Genomic DNA, 20,208 nt, shown 5'->3' with positions numbered 1-20,208 from the left:
TCTCTCAGCAGATCTCCAAAATCCCTCAACAATTCCCAAACCTGTCCCAGTCAAGTTTTAATATTCCTCACCAGTTTCCCAGCTTCCCCCTGCAATTATCCGGCTTCCCACAACAGCTGTCCAGCATTCCACAACAGATATCCAGCATCCCAGAAAAGTTGTCCAACATTCCACAAAGGTTAACCAGCATTCCACAAAGGTTTTCCATCTTTCCACAACAGGAATCCAACATTCCCCAACAACTTTTCAGAATTCCACAAACAATATCCAGCATTCCACAAAAGATATCCAGCATTCCACAAACAATATCTAGCATCCCACAAAAGATCTCCAGCATTCCACAGTGTGCCCAGCAATACTACTCTAACATTCAGAACCGTCTAAACAAACTTAAGCCAGAGCAGGATGCACAAGCAACAACTGCCGAAGACTAGGGATCTGGAACTGGACCGTCTAGTCCGCCAGTCCCCTCTCCACTCTCCCCGTACCCCCTCGCCCTCCTCCCCAAGCTCCGTCCTAGACCTGCCTAATGTGCCCTCTTACCCCCGTCTGCCACCCATCACCCCCTCCAGGCGGTTGTCAGGTGTAGCCAATCCTGCCTTCCACATTGAAGATGACCCTACCTCCGCTAGACCCTCAGGTGATACACACCTTCACCTTTTTCTGTTAGATTAGTCTGTGCAGTGCTCTGCTTTGCTATGCTGTGCCTTGCTGCCAAGTGTGACTTAGAGATAATTAGGTTGTGAGAGAATATGTCAGTGCCTGTAGTGACCAGAGTGGCCTCTTATGTACCAAGCACTGACCTCAAACTCTTTAAGGCCCATTTTACCACAAGGTTAGTCTTGGAGAATAATATTGTCATGGCTTAAAGTGGCCCCAAAAAGTATTTGGAAACTTTAACCACACTTAAAAATGGCATTTGTTTTAGACAAATATTGTTTCAAGACTTTTAAAGCAAAATATTTAAAAAATAAGTTTGTTGCAAACATTTTATAAAATAAATTATAAAGCCGCCAAAACAGCACCAACCCCTATTCTGAGATGCTATTCTTCTCACCACAACTGTACAGAGCAATTATCTGAGGTACTGTAGACTTTGCCAGTCCGAACCAGTCTGGCCATTCTCTGTTGACCTCTCTCATCAACAAGATATTTCCGTCCACATAACTGCCACTAACCATCAGAATGGGGAAAAAATTTGATCTTAGTGATTTAGACCATGGCATGATTGTTGGTGCCAGATGGGCTGGTTTAAGTATTTCAGTAACTGCTGATCTCCTGGGATTTTCACGTACAACAGTCTCTAGAATTTACTCTGAATGGTGCCAAAAACAAAAAACATCCAGTGAGGGGCAGTTCTACGAATGGAAATGCCTTGTTGATGAGAGAGGTCAACAGAGAATGGCCAGACTGGTTCGAACTGACAAAGTCTACAGTAACACAGATAACCGCTCTGTACAATTGTGGTGAGAAGAATAGCATCTCAGAATGCTAGATGCAGGTTGTCGCTGTTTTGGCGGCACGAGGGGGACCTACACAATATTAGGCAAGTGGTTTTAATGTTGTGGCTGATCGGTGTGTATATATATATTGAAAATTAGGACAAAATTATTTGGAAATTTTCTGGTTGTCAAACATAGTGGAACGTGTTCATAGTTAACGTGATGAACTACACCTGTGCTTACTCTGCTGGATACTTGTCTGAACTTGAGGAGAACTTCATAAATCCACTTAAAATGACCTTGAGACCAGTTGGTTAAAAGAAACTGCAAAAATGTTATTTCTGCAAAAAGTTCAAGCATTATTTGATTGCAGATGCAACTTGGTTGATATTTTGTTATCTAATGCATTGACATTCATACAGTACATTTGTGTATGTAAATGCGGCTTAAGTGTCCAAGTGTCAGAATACGTTTTGGGGCCAAAAGTATGTGTCTTACTGCTATTCTGAATGTATTTTGTTGATACATGAGAATATTGCACATTGTCTGATATGCAGTGAGCTCCAGACTGAGTGTACACCCAGCTGTGAATGTGGAAGATGTTGATTCCGATGGATTCCGAGGAAGGAGATCCCACCCTATACCCCCAATCATCAACCCTCAGGACCCCAACCTCAAAACTCTCACTGTGCCTGGTGTCCCTAAAGCCAACCGAACCAGGTAAATCTGCCCTTTGTTCATTATTTACTCTGGACATGGAAAAGAGAAAGAGTAAATATTGATTTGGCAAATATATCTAATATTAGTTATTACTAGTGCTGTCAGTCGATTAAAATTCGTAAACGTGATTAATCGCATATTTTTTTTTGTTGTTTATCGCAATTAATAAAATAAAATTTTACACTAATATACTTCTTTTCCTGTCAAAATGCATTTATTTCCTTCTTAGGAAAGAAAACAAACAAACAAAAAAATTAATACTATAATGCTTTATTAACATTTTCCAAACAAAGCCTTCTACAGTATAAAGATAGAAATGCACTAAAATATCACCAATTCAAGTAACATTAAACATTTTCCAAAGTCTAAGTGGGAGTTTGACTAATTGAAAGAACTATTCCCCACATAGGTTGCATATTCATTGCAATGGGCATTAAATCTCTTAAACTCTCATCCTCCACAATATTAATAAAACAGGAAGACTACGGCTATCCGCTTTCCTATATCATGAATCATGAAGTCGCATTCTCATTCTGTGTTTTGGTGATAGTTAAGACTTAATGTGCTTCTGTGGTAATTAAATGCGCCTTACATATGCTGAAAAATATTTGATTTCTATCACAAGTCCCATCTGGGCTTGTTTTATACATCAAATAGCGTTAAGAGGTCCTTTCGCAATAATTTTATCACTGACACGGAAGCACTGTTGTGTGTGTATTGTGAAGTGTGCATCAGTGTAATGACTCTGGGCAGACACATTATAAAGGTTCTGCCATTCCAACCAGTGTTTATGCTGGTTTATGCTGTATTATCGGTAAATTTGTTAATCATGATTAAGAAAAATGTACGTGTTAAACTTTTTTAATTAATCGCACATGTGTTAATGTGTTCATTCTGACAGCTCTAGTTGTTACAAATAATAACCTTTGATTTTATGTTTTGTTTCTTTACTGTTCTGTTGTCTGTGTACACACACACACACACACACACACACACACACACACACACAGTCACTGATGCATATACACACACACTTATTTCACTGGATGCAAACAATGACGAATCCAGAGACAGAAAGCCACAGACAATTTAGACCAAGATGTAAGATGCTTTGAATCAGTCTATATCAGGACCCACTGAAGTTTTCATGCTGTCTCATCACAATCCACCCCAAATTTTTTCCTCCATTTTGTACATTTGTGTGCATATCATTAATTGTTTAAAAAATATCATAGGGATAATTCATCCAAAAAAATACATAATTATTTCATAATTTACATACCCTCATGTTTTCCAAACCCGTATGACTTTCTTCTGTAGAACACAAAAGGAGTTGTTTGGTAGAATGACAACCTCTGTCACCATTCACTTTCATTGTATGGAAAAAAAGATGCAATGAAAGCAAATGGTGACTCAGACTAGCATAATGCCTAACATCTTTTGCGTTCAGTGGAAGAAAGTCATACAGGTTTTGAACAACATGAGGGTAAGTGAATTTTCATTTTCTTTGGTGTCAAAAATACAGTACATGCTAAAAGACCTCTGTTTACATTCATTTCTTATTATTATTTTCTGTAGTCTACTTTTTCATAATAATGCCTTTATTGTAACTAATTGCCCTATTTTTCTACCTTCTGCCTTCTAGACCTCATCCTAACTCGATTTTGTCTTCTACCTACAGCAAGAGACTTTACTCTCAAGATGACGAGGAAGAGGAGGAGATAGAAACCACAGTCAGGGCATGGCCAAGCCAGAGCAGCATCACGAGTGTAGATGACGGGTAACAATATAAACATTCTCATAAAACGTGCAATTCCCCATACTGTTCTTGTTAAAATATAATATGTCTTGATGGAATTTTGCCCAAAACACTTTACAGATATGGTATGCTTATATATGCAGAAATTGTTCTCATTGTTCATAATATTGTAAGAGTGTAATGTTAATTCCGTAATAATCATTTGCTTCAGGCTTTATCAACGGCCTGCCTCTTCAGCCAGCCAGACGAGTACTGTAGTAAACGAGAGGTTACAGGAGCTCGTCAAGCTGTTCAAAGAGAGAACAGAGCGTGTCAAGGAGAAACTGATTGATCCAGATAACTCAGACGATGAGACACCGCCTGCCTGTGAGTTTAGTCCAGTTTCACATTTTGATAAGGATAAATTTACCTGAAACAATAACAGGCATATCACACAAACACATGGAACCTTGGATGGAACCAATCAAATAGGCATATAGGCATTTGAACACATTCAGTGGCCCCGAATTATATTTCGACACTTATGCGTAAAAAATATTTGAATGTTATTGCATTAGAAACAATATGTCAACCCAAGTGGCATTTATTTTAAAGGTAGCACATACACTTTTCAAGCAAAAGTTTTCACAAAACAAGAGATGTACTGTTCCAAATCAAAACAAAAAGTATTTGGACTCTTTCTGATAGTCAAGTTTAATGGAACATGCCCATAGTTAATGTGATGAATGACACCTGTGGTTACTCTTCCAGGACACTTTTATGAACTTTGATTCAAAAATGGTAAATTGAATTACACTCTGAATTGACATTAAACACACAGAATCAGTGGCAATTTTACAGGGTATGTAACAAGTGATTATATGCTCTTTTATGAACAGCCCCAGCTAAGCAAGCTCCAGCACCTCCTCCTGATCCTGCAGCAGAGCAGAATGTACCTGAGGCCCCTGCTGAGAAAGAAGAGGAGAGTACTAAATTTCTGTGCTGTAAGGTGAAACCTCAGTCCAGGATCGGTCGGCTTCTGCGATACCGTTTCCCAGCGAGCATCGACCCCTTCACTAGTGAGTACTCCTTCTGTCTCCTCTCCTTTCCGATGTCATTTAGACCTGTCCACAGCTGTTTACAGTTTAGCTGTTTTGGTATTCACACTTCCACCAAATCCGATCAGTTACTGTTTTTCCTGTTCTCACAGTCATTTGTCAATTAGGTTTCAGGTTTAGGAACAATAAATAAAAGGAAAAAACAAAAGGTGCACACAGGTGACCTGTAGAAACTTTTATGTTCACTGTTTTGTTTTGTTTTTTCTTTGTTCCTACTCAGCGCAAGAGACAAGATATCTTCATTTATTTTATTTTATTTTATTTCATTTACATAGTTCCTACTTGCAGCACAATATTTTCAAATAAATAACAAATCTATTTAGTTTAGTTTAGTGAATTAAAGGAAAGCACTAAATCAAAACATAAAACAAAAAAATTTTTAGTCGTAAAATTAGTTTTCCAATAAACATTTGAGTAAGATGTAATTGCAAGTAACAGTAACTGTGCTCTGCAATCTTTGCAGACCTGATCTACGTACTTTGGCTGTTTTGCGTGTCTTTGGCATTTAACTGGAATGCATGGATGATTCCTGTGCGTTGGGCATTTCCTTATCAAATGCCGGACAACATTCATGTGTGGCTGTTGATAGACTACCTATGTGACACTATCTACATTCTGGACATCTTGGCATTCCAACCCCGACTGCAGTTTGTGCAACATGGGGACATTGTAGTACGTATAAGCAGATGTAAATTGTTAGAATTCAGTAAAATATGAGTTATCAATGACCAAACGCTTTTTTGTGGAATGTTTGTTTTTAGAGTGGCAAGAAGGAGATGAGAGATAATTACTTCAAAGCTATACGATTCAAGGTAACGTGAGACATTTATACTATTTTTGGAAAATTTAGGTGTTTGACTCATTCTGTAGTCTAAGGCCAGAAACAATTTTGAGCAAGTACGCAAAACGACATGACATGAATGCTTGGCCAATGCATTGCAAGAGTTCGGTCCAGTTGAACATACTTAAAGGGATTGTTCACCCAAAAATTCACCCTAAAATTCTCTCATTATTTACTCACCCTCATGCCAACCCTGACTTTCTTTTTTCTGCAGAACACAAACAAAGATTTTTAGAAGAATGTCTCAGCTCTGTAGGTCCATACAATGCAAGTGAGTGGTGACCAAAATTCTGAAGCTCCAAAAAGCACATAAAGGTGCATAAAAGTAATACATACGACTCCAGTGGTTTAATCCATGTCTTCTGAAGCGATCCAATCAGTTTTGGTATAGAACAACCAAAATAACTATTTTTTTCATGTGCATCTTGCCATTGCAATCTGTAGGCATGATCATGATTTGAAGCTCGATTACACTTTCTTGTGCTTGAGGCATACGCAGAGCAATAGATGGCACTAGGAAGTGTAATCGAGCTTGAAATCATGATCGCTAAGGAGACTGCTGATGTTAAGATTTATAGTCAAAAAGGAGTTGCACAGCCGCTGCCCGTGCATTTTAAGTCTAGGCCTTCAGTGCGATTCATGCCATTAAGAAAACACAGTTTCACAATGAATAAGACACCATATCATACATTACGTGGCAGTCAACTAATAATACCAATTTACATTTTAAAAACATGTCCACGCACGAAAGCCAGAACCAAGGAGGTCTAATACCAAGAGAAAGAGAAAAATAATATTTGCGATTTAAATTTTGCTTGCATAAATTGTTTCGTCAGGGTACATGATTACTTTTCAAAACTTGATCCGACACTGAATACTCAAGCAGCCTAATTTACACTTAGAAAACTCCTGATGTTGCTATAACAATGCAAAAAGCACTTACCAAATGATCTCACAATCATGCAGAACATCTCAGGTTTTTAAATTCTCTTTCTCAACGGCAATAACAGCAATGTCAGCCGACTCATCAGCAAGATCTTGCTCTCTTCGGTTTCAAATTACGTACATCACTTAAAGCTTGATTGCGTCACTCGAGGCCAGCAAGAAGGCCTGGACTTGGACACATCCTAAAGACCACACCCACCAAGAACAAATATATCAATCTTATTGGCTGATGAATCTGACAATCTGACTTTAGATGCTTATTCACTGCAGTGTTGATGGATACAGTGGAAATTCTGTAGGCCTGACGGGTTGGAGCTCAGACTCACGCGTTGCTTCAGCTAAGGAGCATGGATTCGGGCATGCGATTTGTGAAACAGTTGTCACACTTTTTCTTGTAAGCATCGATTAATAAATTCTGATTGGATAAACATTTTGTTTTTTGCTATTCGTTTGTAGATGAATTAGGAGTGGAAAGCGATTGAAAATACATAGGCAAAAAGGTCAATGAGAATAAAAGGATGAAAAAATATTTATTTATTAGGCATGTTACACCAGCAGAGAAGCCTTTGCTAGCCCTGAGAAATCTCCACTGGAGTTACAATTGGTCTGTTCTCACCCAAAGTCATTTAGATCACTTCAGAAGATATGGATTTAACCACTGGAGCCATATGGATTCCTTTTATGCTGCCTTTATGTGCTTTTTGGAGCTTCAAAGTTTTGGTCACCATTCACCTGCATTAAATGGACCTACAGAGCTGAGATATTCTTCTAAAAATCTTTATTTGTTTTCAGCAGAAGAAAGCAAGCCATACACAGCTGGGATGGCACAAGTGTGAGTAAATGATGAGAGAATTTTCATTTTTGGGTAAACTATCCCTTTAATTTGTGCTCTTGCATTACTCTGGTGGTAACAAACCTCAGTACTCACGAGGGCAATAGAGTTACCGTCAGATGTCTGTGCCAGGCTTGTATAAACATATTCTCTTTAAATTGTTCATCCACCATGTCAGAGGTTGGTTGAACTGAAAGAGAAATCTACCAGAAGACAGTTTATGTTAATATTCACTATAGCGCCCCTTGTGGCAATGCTTATAATGCAATGTTGCTTTATGAATTGCAGTCTGACACATTGCAGGACGCAAAGATGCACAAAATCAAGCTTTCGTAGCTAAAAGCATCTGAGTTTTCATACTTGCGTACAGTTTGTTGCAGACCAAAGCATCTACACTGATCAACCACAACATTAAAACCACTGACAGGTGAAGTGAATAACATTTATTATCTCATGGCACCACTCAAGGGGTGGGATATATTAGGCAGCAAGTGAACAGTCAGTTCTTGAATTTCATGTGTTGGAAGCAGGAAAAATGGGAAAGCGTAAGGATCTGAGCGACTTTGACAAAGGCCAAATTGTGATGGCTAGACGACTGTGTCAGAGCATCTCCAAAATGGCAGGTCTTGTGGGGTGTTCCCGGTATGCAGTGGTTAGTACCTACCAAAAGTGGTCCAAGACAGGGTCATGGGCGCCCAAGGTTCACTGATACATGTGGGGAGCGAAGGCTAGCCCGTATGGTCCGAACTCACAGAAGAGCTACTGTAGCACAAATTGCTGAAAAACTTAATGCTGACCATGATAGAAAGGTGTCAGTACACACAGTGCATCACAGCTTGCTGCGTATGGGGCTGCGTAGCCGCAGACCGGTCAGAGTGCCCATGCTGACCCCTGTCCATCGCCGAAAGTGTCTACAATGGGCACGTGAGCATCAGAACTGGACCATGGATCAGTAGAAGAAGGTGGCCTGGTCTAATGAATCACGTTTTCTTTTAGAACATGTGGACGGCCAGGTGTGTGTGCATTGTTTACCTGGGGAAGAGATAGCAGCAGGATGCACTATGGGAAGAAGGCAGGCCGGCGGAGGCAGTGTGATGCTCTGGGCAATGTTCTGCTTGGAAACCTTGGTTCCTGGCATTCATGTGGATGTTACTTTGACACGTACCACCTACCTAAAAATTGTTGCAGACCATGTACACCCCTTCATGGCAACGGTATTCCCTGATGGCAGTGGCCTCTTTCAGCAGAATAATGCACCATGCCACACTGCAAAAATTGTTCAGGAATGGTTGAGGAACATGAAATAAGTAAGGTGTTGACTTGGCCTCCATATTCCTCAGATCTCAAACCGATTGAGCATCTATGGGATGTGCTGGACCAACAAGTCCCATCCATGGAGGCTCCACCTCCCAACTTATAGGACTTAAAGGATCTGCTGCTAACATCTTGGTGCCAGATATCACAGGACACCTTCAGAGGTCTTGTGGAGTCCATGCCTCGATGGGTCAGAGCTGTTTTGGCGGCACGAGGGGGACCTACACGATATTAGGCAAGTGGTTTTAATGTTTTGGCTGATCGGTGTACTTTTTACAGCTGGACCTGGTCATAGTTGTTTTGATTTCAAAAGTACTGAATGTTTTACATAGTTTCTGCTCACAGCACAATAGTCAAAATGACATATTTCTAAAAACACAACAACGTACAAAATCAAGATGTGTTTCTAGAAGCATCTGTGTTTACATACTTATGTAGAGTTTGTTTCAGACCTAAGCATCTGATTTCCTGTGTTGCAGCTGGACGTGGTCAGTCTGCTTCCTCTAGAGCTGCTCTACTTCAAAACGGGGATTAATCCACTTCTGCGCTTACCAAGGATACTAAAGGCTAGCTGTTACTTTGATAGTCTAACTGGGCTTTAGGAAGATCAATCCAGGATGAACCTTCTTAATTCTTTAATGTGTCCTTCTTTGCGCAGTTCATGTCTTTCTTGGAGTTCAACAAACGTCTGGAAGCCATCCTGACCAATGCTTACGTTTACAGGTAAGCTGTTCTATAAGCCTTTGTATAGGACTTGTACCTAATCAACATTTAACCCTTAATTTGGAGTGCTTCTCCTGGCCCTCATCTCTCATTTCTTTTGTTAGAGTGGTTCGAACCACCACCTACCTGCTGTATGCTGTCCACTGCAATGCCTGTCTCTATTATTGGGGCTCATCATTCGAGGGTCTGGGTTTCTCAGATTGGGCCTATGATGGGACGGGCAATAGGTTTGTGAATTGCTATTGATCTCACACATTGCAAGTTTACCATGTGCTAACCAGGTGTGATGCAACAATTTTCTTGATTCATGTTATTTTCCTTTCCTCACTTTTAAGTTATTTGTTGCCAAATAAAGATTGCTATCCATATCAGCGCAACAAATCCATATTTGATGTTTAATATACAGCTCTGTGGCTATGCTTTTGGACCAATGGGATTTAAGTGTGGGCAGAGCTACTCAGTGCAACGCAACAGAAATAAAAACCAAATGAGTAACAAAATATCTTGTTGCAATCATGGCTGAGTTCTTAAAAAAAACTTCTAAACTTATTATATGGAAGCAATTTGATTTGTCACTTATTGCTTTAATGTGTTTCAAGAAGAATTCCTAATTTTTACATTTAACTGTAATTCCTTTTAAATAATTAATGTCATTTTTTTTTTTTTAATCTTGAAACAGTTCCTTTGAAATATTCTCATGGAGTACAATTTGAGATACAAAGAATTACTCTTTTGTCCCTTTTGTCAGTTTATTCCCTATATGTGATATTTTCAGTTATATTCGCTGCTACTACTTTGCTGTGAAGACTCTGCTGACCATCGGTGGCCTGCCAGGACCCACAACTCTCTTTGAGATTGTTTTTCAGCTCATCAATTACTTTATTGGAGTGTTTGTGTTTTCCATCATGATTGGTCAGGTAAGGCGATTATCATAGTTGGTGGGGGATCAGTAGAATGGTCTCACTAGATTGGTTTTCTGTAGTGTTTGTCATTGTTGATCAAAGAATAATGGCTTGTGTTGTGTCAGATGCGAGATGTTGTGGGTGCAGCCACAGCGGCTCAGACGAACTATCGTGCCTGTGTGGATAACACAGTGAAGTACATGGCCTCCTACCGCATCCCAAAGGATGTGCAGAACAGAGTGAAAACCTGGTACAGCTACACATGGCAGTCGCAAGGCATGTTGGGTAAGACGATTCAATTTCAGTTTATTTGTACAGCACTTTTCAAAAGACACAAGGCAAGGAAAAACTCCATAAGGGGCTAAAAAAAAGTGCGCAAAGAATAGAAATAAATGCACATGGCGTTTAAAAAAAACCTGGTGCTTCAGCACAAGACTCTGGGAAAAACAGCGAGATGCAGTGCAACAGTCAAAGATGACCATCTAATGAAATTATAAAACAATTGAAAAACAGCGCAGATGGAAAAAAAAACACATTTGGTGTGAACGGCGAGAAGAGATGTAGATGAGAAAGTAACCTGACAGATATCAACAACAAAATAATTTTATATGGATTTCACTTACCTTAGTTTTCTTAATTTCATTTAATACAGTACATACAGTAACATGTCTTAAAGGGATAGTTCACCCAAAATGTTTTAATTCTCTTAATTTACTCACCCTCATGCCACCCCAGATGTGTATGACTTTTTCTGTTGAACACAAAAAAAGATTTTTATAAGAATATCTCAGCTCTGGAGGTCCAATGCAAGTGAATGATGGCCAGAACTTTGAAGCTCCAAAGAGTATATAAAGACAGCATAAAAGTAATCCATCTGACTCCAGTGGTTAAATCCATATCTTCAGAACCGATATAATAGGTGTGGGTGATAAACAGATAAATATTTAAGTCCTTTTTCATTATAAATTTTCCTCCCTGCCGAGTAGGTGGCGATATGCATGAAAAAATGTGACAAAAGAAAAAGAATGTGATGTTTATTGTAAAAAAAAGGACTTAAATATTGATCTATTTCTCACCCACACCTATCATATCGCTTCTTAAAATATGGATTTAACCACTAGAGTCAGATGGATTACTTCTATGCTGCCTTTATGTACTTTTTGGAGCTTCAAATTTCTGGCCATCATTCACTTGCATTGTATGGACCTATAGAGCTGAGGTATTCTTATAAAAATCTTTGTTTGTGTTCAGCAGAAGAAAGAAAGTCATACACATCTGGGATGGCATGAGGGTGAGTAAATGATGAGAGAATTTTCATTTTTGGGTGAACTATCCCTTTAAGTAAATGCATTAGTTGCATTTCCTTCCTTACATATACACCAATCACCAACAACTTAAAACCACCTGCCTAATATTGTGTAGGTCCCCCTCGTGCTGCCAAATCAGCGCCAACCCGTATCTTAGAATAGCATTCTTAGATGCTATTCTTCTCACCACAGTTGTACAGAGCAGTTATCTGAGTTACTGTAGACAGTTCGAACCAGTCTGGCCATTCTCTGTTGACCTTTCTCATCAACAAGGCGTTTCCATCCGCAGAACCGCCGCTCACTGGATGTTATTTGTTTTTGGCACCATTCTGAGTAAATTCTTGAGACTGTTGTGTGTGAAAATCCCAGGAGATCAGTAGTTACAGAAACACTCAAACCAGCCCACCTGGCCCAGCAATCACGCAAAATCATTGACATCAAATTATTTACCCATGGTTGATGTGAACATTAACTGAAGCTCCTGACCCGTATCTGCATGATTTTATGCACTGCACTGCTGCCACACGATTGGCTGATTAGATAATCGCATGGTGCCAGACGGACTGGTTTGAGTATTTCTGTAACTGCTGATCTCCTGGGATTTTCACACACAACAGTCTCTAGAATTTACTCAGAATGGTGCCAAAAACTAATAACATCCAGTGAGCATCAGTTCTGCGGATGGAAATGCCTTGTTGATGAGAGAGGTCAACAGAGAATGGCCAGACTGGTTCGAACTGACAAAGTCTACAGTAACTCAGATAACCACTCTGTACAATTGTGGTGAGAAAAACAGCATCTCAGAATGCTATTCTAAGATGCGGGTTGGCGCTGTTTTGGCAGGTCGAGGGGGACCTACACAATATTAGGCAGGTGGTTTTAATGTTGTGGCTGATCGGTGTATAGGTGATGTTTAAACATATGCATTGGAGCAAGAATTCTTGTAAGTGTGGTTTTAACTAAGAATATGTGTAAAATTATACTTGTATCCATTTTACACATATACTATAGCATAAATACCACTGAATTTCTTTTCAAAATCATTAAAGTATAGCTGTTAATTCCATAATCCCTCTAACCATCCATCTCTCTTTAATATAAATGGAAATTTGGTTGTCTCACACAGATGAACAGGAGTTGCTAGTTCAACTACCCGACAAGATGAGGCTTGACATTGCAGTGGATGTCAACTATTCCATTATCAGTAAAGTGCCACTCTTCCAAGTAAGTGCTACTGTAAGACTTAAAATGTTGCTTGTTTTTAAAATTATTTGCCTTAAAGGGATAGTTCACCCTAAAATGTAAATTTTGTCATAAATTGGTCATCCTCAAATTGTTCCAAACCCATATGATTTTCTCTCTTATCCATGGAACACAAAAGGAGATGTTAGGTAGATTTTAAGCCTTAGTCACCATTCACTTTCATTGCATCCTTTTTCTTATACATTGTGAGGAAATGTGGCTGTCACTCTGCCTAACTGCTCCTTTTGCCCTTTAAGTTCTTTAACAAAAATGCAATTTCTACTTTTAAAACCTTTTAAGGGATGGCCCTGTTTACATCCATTGTAAATTCCTCACTGTTACTGTGAGTTTTGCTTTTTCAAATCAAAAAGACTGAGGAACAAGTCAGAATATTTCCTGTGGTGGTCGACATTATGTCTCAAATGCTTTTGAAAGAGCTGAAGTTCTATTATTTTTTTTTCTCCCCAATTTGGAATGCCCAATTCCCAATGTGCTCTGAGTCCTCATGGTGGCATAGTGACTTGCCTCAATTCGGGTGGCAGAGGACGAATCTCAGTTGCCTCCACATCTTAGACTGTCAATCCGGGCATCTTATCACGTGGCTTGTTGAGCGCATTACTGCGGAGACATAGCGCATGTGGAGGCTTCAGGCTATTCTCCGTGGCATCCACGCACAACTCACCACGTGCCCCACCGAGAGCGAGAACCATATTATAGTGACCATGAGGAGGTTAACCCATGTGACTCTACCCTCCCTAGCAACCGGGCCAATTTGGTTGCTTAGGAGACCTGGCTAGAGTCACTCAGCACGCCCTGGATTTGAACTCACGACTCCAGGGGTGGCAGTCAGTGTCTTAAATCGCTGAGCTACCCAGGCCCCCCAGAGCTAAAGTTGTATTAAATCCTTTTGTTGCTCCTTGTCGCTCTCTTCCTCTTTTTATCCCTCCGTCATTTTGACTTTCTCAGGGTTGTGATAGACAGATGATTTTTGACATGCTGAAGAGGCTCCGATCTGTGGTGTATCTTCCAGGAGACTATGTCTGCAAAAAGGCAAGTAGCTTATAGAATATTATTTCAGAACAGACTTCACATCTCTATTCAGCTGTGCATGTGTTTGTGGAGACACATCAGTGTAGAGTAGCAGGCAAGGGACAGTCCAACTGGAGATTATCAAAGAGTAGACTGGTTTTCAAATCCTAAGGGATGTGCGCTAGTTAAAAGTGATGTGTTTACTTGTACTGCTTGATCTGTGAAATGGGTTTTTCATGTCAAACACTTTTGAAAGTACAGGATGAAGTGGGCCGTGAGATGTACATCATAAAGGCAGGGGAAGTCCAGGTAGTTGGTGGCCCAGATGGGAAAACAGTATTTGTGACCCTGAAAGCTGGAGCAGTGTTTGGAGAGGTCAGGTGAGGACTGCTGCATGTGGTTTCTTAAAGGGATAGTTCACCCAAAAATAAAATTCTCTCATTTACTCACCCTCAAGTCATCCCAGATATGTATGACTTTCTTTCTTCTGCTGAACACAAATGAAGATTTTTAGAAGAATATCTCAGCTCTGTAGGTCCATACAATGCAAGTGAATGGTGACCAGAAATTTGCATCTCCAAATATCACATAAAGCCAGCATAAAAGTAATCCATATATTAAATCCATATATTCAGAAGCGATATGACAGGTGTGGGTGAGAAACAGATCAATATTTAAGTCCTTTTTTACTATAAATCTTAAACTTTGACTAACCCCGACCAGTAAGTGGCGATATGCACGAAGAATGCGAATTGCCAAAAAACAAAAGAAGAAGAATGTTGAAGTGAAAGTGGAAAAAGGACTTAAATATTTATCTGTTTCTCACCCACACCTGTCATATCGCTCAGAAGATTTGGATTTAACCACTGGAGTCCTATGGATTACTTTTGTGCTGCCTTTATGTGCTTTTTGGAGATTCATATTTCTGATCACCATTCACTTACATTGTATGGACCTACAGAACTGAGATATTCTTCTAAAAATCTTCATTTGTGTTCAGCAGAAGAAAGTCATTCACATCTGTGATGGCATGAGGGTGAGTAAATGATGAGAGAATTTTAATTTAGGAAATACTCTCCATTTATATGCATTATTTCAGATGCCTCAGATCAGTTGATCTTACTGCTTGTTTGTTTCCTTTGTTATTTCTGAATAAAGCTTGCTTGCCGTGGGAGGAGGGAACAGACGGACAGCCAATGTCATAGCACGTGGCTTTGCTAACCTCTTTATTTTGACTAAAAAGGACCTGAATGAGATCCTGGTGCACTATCCAGAGTCTCAAAAACTGCTCCGCAAGAAAGCAAAGTGAGTGCAGATGCTAGAAGGAAACTTATGAAACATTAATTTCCTTGCTTTTCCATTCACTTTCCATTACTTAGGGATGGGCAATACAGTTTTTTCCCCCCGATTTGATACCAAGTAGGATCAAGGCCAATATCACCTATAATGATACCAATATTACTGACACTTCAATTAAATGGAAAGTTTTTGCAGTATTTGAGGATAAGATGTGTAATTATTATAGCCATTTAACTTTGTATTTGCAAGCCATAATGTTTAACATTTAACAGGCCTGAATTATCAGACCTCTGTTGTTCTTTATTTGCAATAACAGAACATTGTTTAAAAATATAAAACATTTTAATACATCAAAAATGTCACACAAATCCATTATAATAAATGTCACATTCAGCCCTTAAATGCATGGGAATTACACCAGATATTCTGGTCTTCAGACACCCAATACGTATATATCTATCTATCACAAATGGATCTACAAAATGCCCAGATAATGTAAAGGTGTAAAAATATTTTCAAGATAATTCTAAAATAATAATTTTGATACATTTTGATGTTTTATTTTTCATATATCAAAAAAATAATGCAACAAATCAGGACAAATGTATAACAGGATTCATTACTTACAAACTGAATATTAATGAGGCACAACTGGCTGTCAAACACATATGGAGCTACACATAACACATATTATACATATAATCTACACATAAGCCACACGAGTATTCTCTCAGGCACTTATTGAGTCTAAATAGACGCACAATTTACATCATTTCAGTAGTACACCCAAATTATAATAGTCATATCATACTGTTCATGTGTTGTACTTGCTGTAGTTTACTTCCATGTTGTTTCACCATCAAATAGCAGTGTCAATCACTGAAACAACAGCGCCACCTTGAGTAACAAATAGCATGTATATTTTGTGTGTACACGCATATGGGATACTGATTATTCACCGTTGTTGCACAGAAAATCAATGTAATATAGTATTTATTTGTATGAATATAGTACTCATTTCTCATGTAATAAAGAAATAGATATCCTGTAATATCCACTTATATAGATATTAAATAATCATAAAAATATAATTTATGTAAATGCAAAAAAAAACAAAAAAAAAACACTATTACATGCCTAGGGTCTTAAATGACCCTATACACTTTCAGTACTTAAGCCATAATAGACAAAAAAAAAAATGTGTTGCAATTTTGGCATTTTTTTTTTTTTTAACACTATTTAAAAGAGAAAGACTGAGGAATAATAAAGAGTCATGGGCTCCAAAAAATGGATGAGGTACAGGGGGTGCAATGAGGTCCCGGGTCACTAAAGGCCAGAGGTATGCATTTAAGGGTTAACTTTGTAGTTATTTAGTGTTTGTTTGAATGAGCACTGTCAGTTGGGTAGGATAATTACTTTATATACTACAATATTTTTCCCTTCAAAGCTTTTGATACATGCTAAATAAGTAATAAAATCGCTAGTACAACATCTTTAGTGTCAATACATCAAGTTCGATCTGCCCATTCGTTGAATTTACAGTCTTTCTCAATGTGTTCTAGTGGTTAATTTCTAGCCCTAGCTTTTGTTCATATGTAACTTGCATATGTAACTTGTTTGCCCTAAAGGAAAATGGTGAAAAAGCCAGCTGAGAAGAAAAAGGAAGAGAAAGAACCCGTCCAGATTATTCCTCCTCGTGCCGAGACACCCAAACTGTTAAAAGCAGCGCTGGAAATGTCTGAGAAATCAGGGATAAAAGGAACATGGTCCAAACTGAAGGAGAAGAACAACAGATCCAGTATCTCCTTGCAGGTACAAACACAGCCACAAACACTGTCATCTTACCAGACAAATGTAATTAAATGTAGTCTATGAATTGTTGTGCATTAGAAATAAATATCAAACCAAGAGGTATCTGCAAACAAATTTTGATGATGCAATACATTTTATCATCTAATGCAATGACATTCATACATTTGTAAGTGATTAAGTGTCCAAATATTTTGATACCTTGTAGCGCTCCATCTCTTCTTCTGTGGCGCCCAGCTCACCAGTCCATGAACCGCACACAGAGCAAGACGCAGACACTCTGTCTCAGATATCAGACAGCTCAATGCAAATTCCCACAACCCCCACCGGCACTACAGATGGAAATATGTTTCCTGAAGACGGTCCAGGAGAGGAGGAAGCAAAATAACAAAGAACTCTTTGGACAGCTGAGAGAGCATTAAATTGGTCACGCAAGACACAGCTGTGCTCTGTGTTTTGGATCTAAAATGGGTCATAGTCTCTGAAATGGACAAAACTTTCACTCCATCTATATAATCTACATAAAAAAAAATTAAAAATACATTTCAATAGAATAAAGCAATATCACATGAGCAAGTACACAACAGCATAATTTTTCTGCAAACAAGAAGTTAATATTACATTTTAGACACAAAGTGGCCAATTATTTTGTCTAATTTTGCTCTGCTAACAATAATATTTCCAAACAAAACCAAAGCAAGATCAACTGTTGTATGTCGCAGAGTGACACACAGACTAACCTTGGTCTGGAACGCAGCGAACATAGACAAGCAAAGTGATACAAATAGTTAAGCATCCCAAGTGCTGTTATTATAGATATCAGCACTCTTGGAACACCGCTTGTCCAATCTGATTAGAGGACCGGAACTTACTTTAGTATAATATAGTAATACGCAGAATATGAGGCAAATGAGGCCTACTTGGGGTTTATAGTTTTAATATTAGTTCTAAAATACAATTCTTCCTTATGTGCTCCTGCTATCCTAAACCAAGAGACAAGTGCCTTAATAAACCCTGAACACTGTTTAGCACCGTATATAAACTTAAAATCCTGTACTGTCAGAGTCCAGGTTTTGTGGTTGAGCACTCCTCATTTGTTGGCTGCCAACTTGCAATTTTGTAGCATTTCTGGAACAGAGTGTGATGTAACTTTGGCTATGTGTCATTTATTTTGAATATTCATAACTGGTATTTGCTTAAAAGACATGGTTTATGGGGTACCTTTCCCTGGGTTACTTCTCCCGGCCACAATACGCAAATGCTGGATTAATTAGTGTGTTGAAGTTGTGCAGATTTCACTGTGAAAGTTTGCTGTTATTCAAACTATGAATGAAAATTTAGCAGAAGTGATATGTGTGTGATGTATAATGGTTCGTACACTGCTTAACCAAAATGTATTAGTCATGTTGGCAAGCTTCTCTGTGTGTTGCCTTTGAGACAAAGGGTGAAAAAGTGTGAAATGTAATAAGTTTTCCTCTGTTCATGATATACAGATGTAGGCAAAAAGTGGTTGACAAAATATAAAAATAAAATAAAATGGTTAACAGTTTTTCAGTACAAAGAACAGATGGATTGAAGGTTTGGAAATGATATATGTGTCCAAAAATGTTTTTATAAACCTTCTCTGATTAATTGTTTTCATTTTTTTCTTGATTTTGCCCCGAAATGAAAGCTTCCTTGAAGTTAGTGTATTTGCGAAATATACAGCAATCATTGAGAAGTTATATTGTTCTATTTGTTCTGCCATCATGCTAAATAATCACTAAAGTAGAACATATACTTTGGAGCTGGCAGCTAGACATGATTTACAAGCTGTTTTGGAGTAATATTGACTTGTCATGTGCAAGTATTGTTAATTACTTTTGATGTTTGCTTTTATAGAGTATTGCTTATTACATTACCTATATTATGTTGCTGTTGTAGAATGTTTAGTACAGTGTGTTTTAGTACATTTTGAGCAGCTAAAATGTTTTATGGCCTGAGTAACCACTCCACACTCAAAAAAATATTTTCAATATTTTAGCCTATTGTTTTTTTGATTTACACATTTCAATTTCATAATAAAATGCAATCAGATTGAATTGTTTAATGTTTAACTGAATTAAATTAATAAAACATATTTAAAATATTTAGGTTTTAAAAGATTACTCTGTTCAATTTTAATGAATTTTGTTATTAAATTGAAATGTGTAAATCTTAAAATATATTTTTTTAATAGTTCCTCACTTGTAAATAATTGTATTTAAAATAATTGTAAATAATAGTTATGTTGAGGATAAACTATAATATACATAAGGTACATAGTACTGCTGGACTAACATAGCTTGCATAAAGTGTTATGAAGTAAATTGTTCCGCTTCTGCCCAATAATTGTGTCTGCATTTTTACAGCTTGCTTTTCATCTGTTAAAAATCCGATTTTATTCTGAATTAAAAAGAAAATGGAATAACAATGAGACTAAGTATTTTATCCATCCATCCATGAAAGCAGCATAGAGATTAATTGCCAGGGACAATGGTCAAATACAGTTTAGCTGTCATAATACAAAAATATTTATTTACCTGCTAAACTCATCAAATCGATGTTATATTATATTATATTTATTATATTTTATATTATATTATATTATATTATATTATATTATATTTATTATGCTCCCACTTCGGTCCAGATGGTGGCGGTAATGCATCATAAGCTGATTTAATTTGTCAGCCGCTGTCAATCCTCACAAGAAAAACCAGTGTAGTTTGTAGTTTTGTACGGTTTTCATCAAAGCGTGATACTTCACACACTAGACAATCTGAAAGTTACTGAGGCGCGCTAAAATTGTGGATGGTTTCATTAGTCTTTATTACAAGTCACTTGCTAGAGCTAGTGGAGTTTAGAGAAATTGCGTCGAAACGTCCCCTTTTGCAATGAAGATTTTTCGTGCCCTGTTTGCCGAGAC

General features: G+C 38.1%; 1 protein-coding gene across 1 annotated transcript; it reads left to right on the top strand.

The window, feature by feature from the left end:
• The first annotated feature begins 306 nt into the window (after nucleotides 1–306).
• Nucleotides 307–19,695, top strand: LOC127436178 (cyclic nucleotide-gated cation channel beta-1-like). The gene is made up of 18 exons (XM_051690176.1): nucleotides 307–640; nucleotides 2,000–2,162; nucleotides 3,844–3,942; nucleotides 4,133–4,287; nucleotides 4,800–4,979; nucleotides 5,482–5,690; nucleotides 5,780–5,830; nucleotides 9,430–9,516; nucleotides 9,609–9,673; nucleotides 9,778–9,900; nucleotides 10,449–10,590; nucleotides 10,701–10,860; nucleotides 13,009–13,106; nucleotides 14,091–14,174; nucleotides 14,415–14,533; nucleotides 15,312–15,458; nucleotides 17,081–17,264; nucleotides 17,470–19,695. Exons 1-18 carry the CDS (start codon nucleotides 406–408, stop codon nucleotides 17,647–17,649), a joined length of 2,481 nt encoding a protein of 826 aa, XP_051546136.1. The 5' UTR covers nucleotides 307–405; the 3' UTR covers nucleotides 17,650–19,695.
• Nucleotides 19,696–20,208: the final 513 nt, after the last annotated feature.

This window comes from Myxocyprinus asiaticus, chromosome 46, assembly GCF_019703515.2.
Source record: "Myxocyprinus asiaticus isolate MX2 ecotype Aquarium Trade chromosome 46, UBuf_Myxa_2, whole genome shotgun sequence".
Classification (NCBI taxonomy): Eukaryota; Metazoa; Chordata; class Actinopteri; order Cypriniformes; family Catostomidae; genus Myxocyprinus; species Myxocyprinus asiaticus.
This window is presented reverse-complemented; position numbering and strand designations above follow the sequence as displayed.

What these genes read in the sequence shown, in the direction of transcription:
- LOC127436178 (XM_051690176.1), top strand. Translation starts at nt 406, where the DNA reads ATGCACAAGCAACAACTGCCGAAGACTAGGGATCTGGAACTGGACCGT. An exon ending in TGCAACATGGGGACATTGTA is followed by an intron (nt 5,691 to 5,779) that starts GTACGTATAAGC and finishes GTTTGTTTTTAG; the next exon opens with AGTGGCAAGAAGGAGATGAG. An exon ending in GTAAAGTGCCACTCTTCCAA is followed by an intron (nt 13,107 to 14,090) that starts GTAAGTGCTACT and finishes TGACTTTCTCAG; the next exon opens with GGTTGTGATAGACAGATGAT.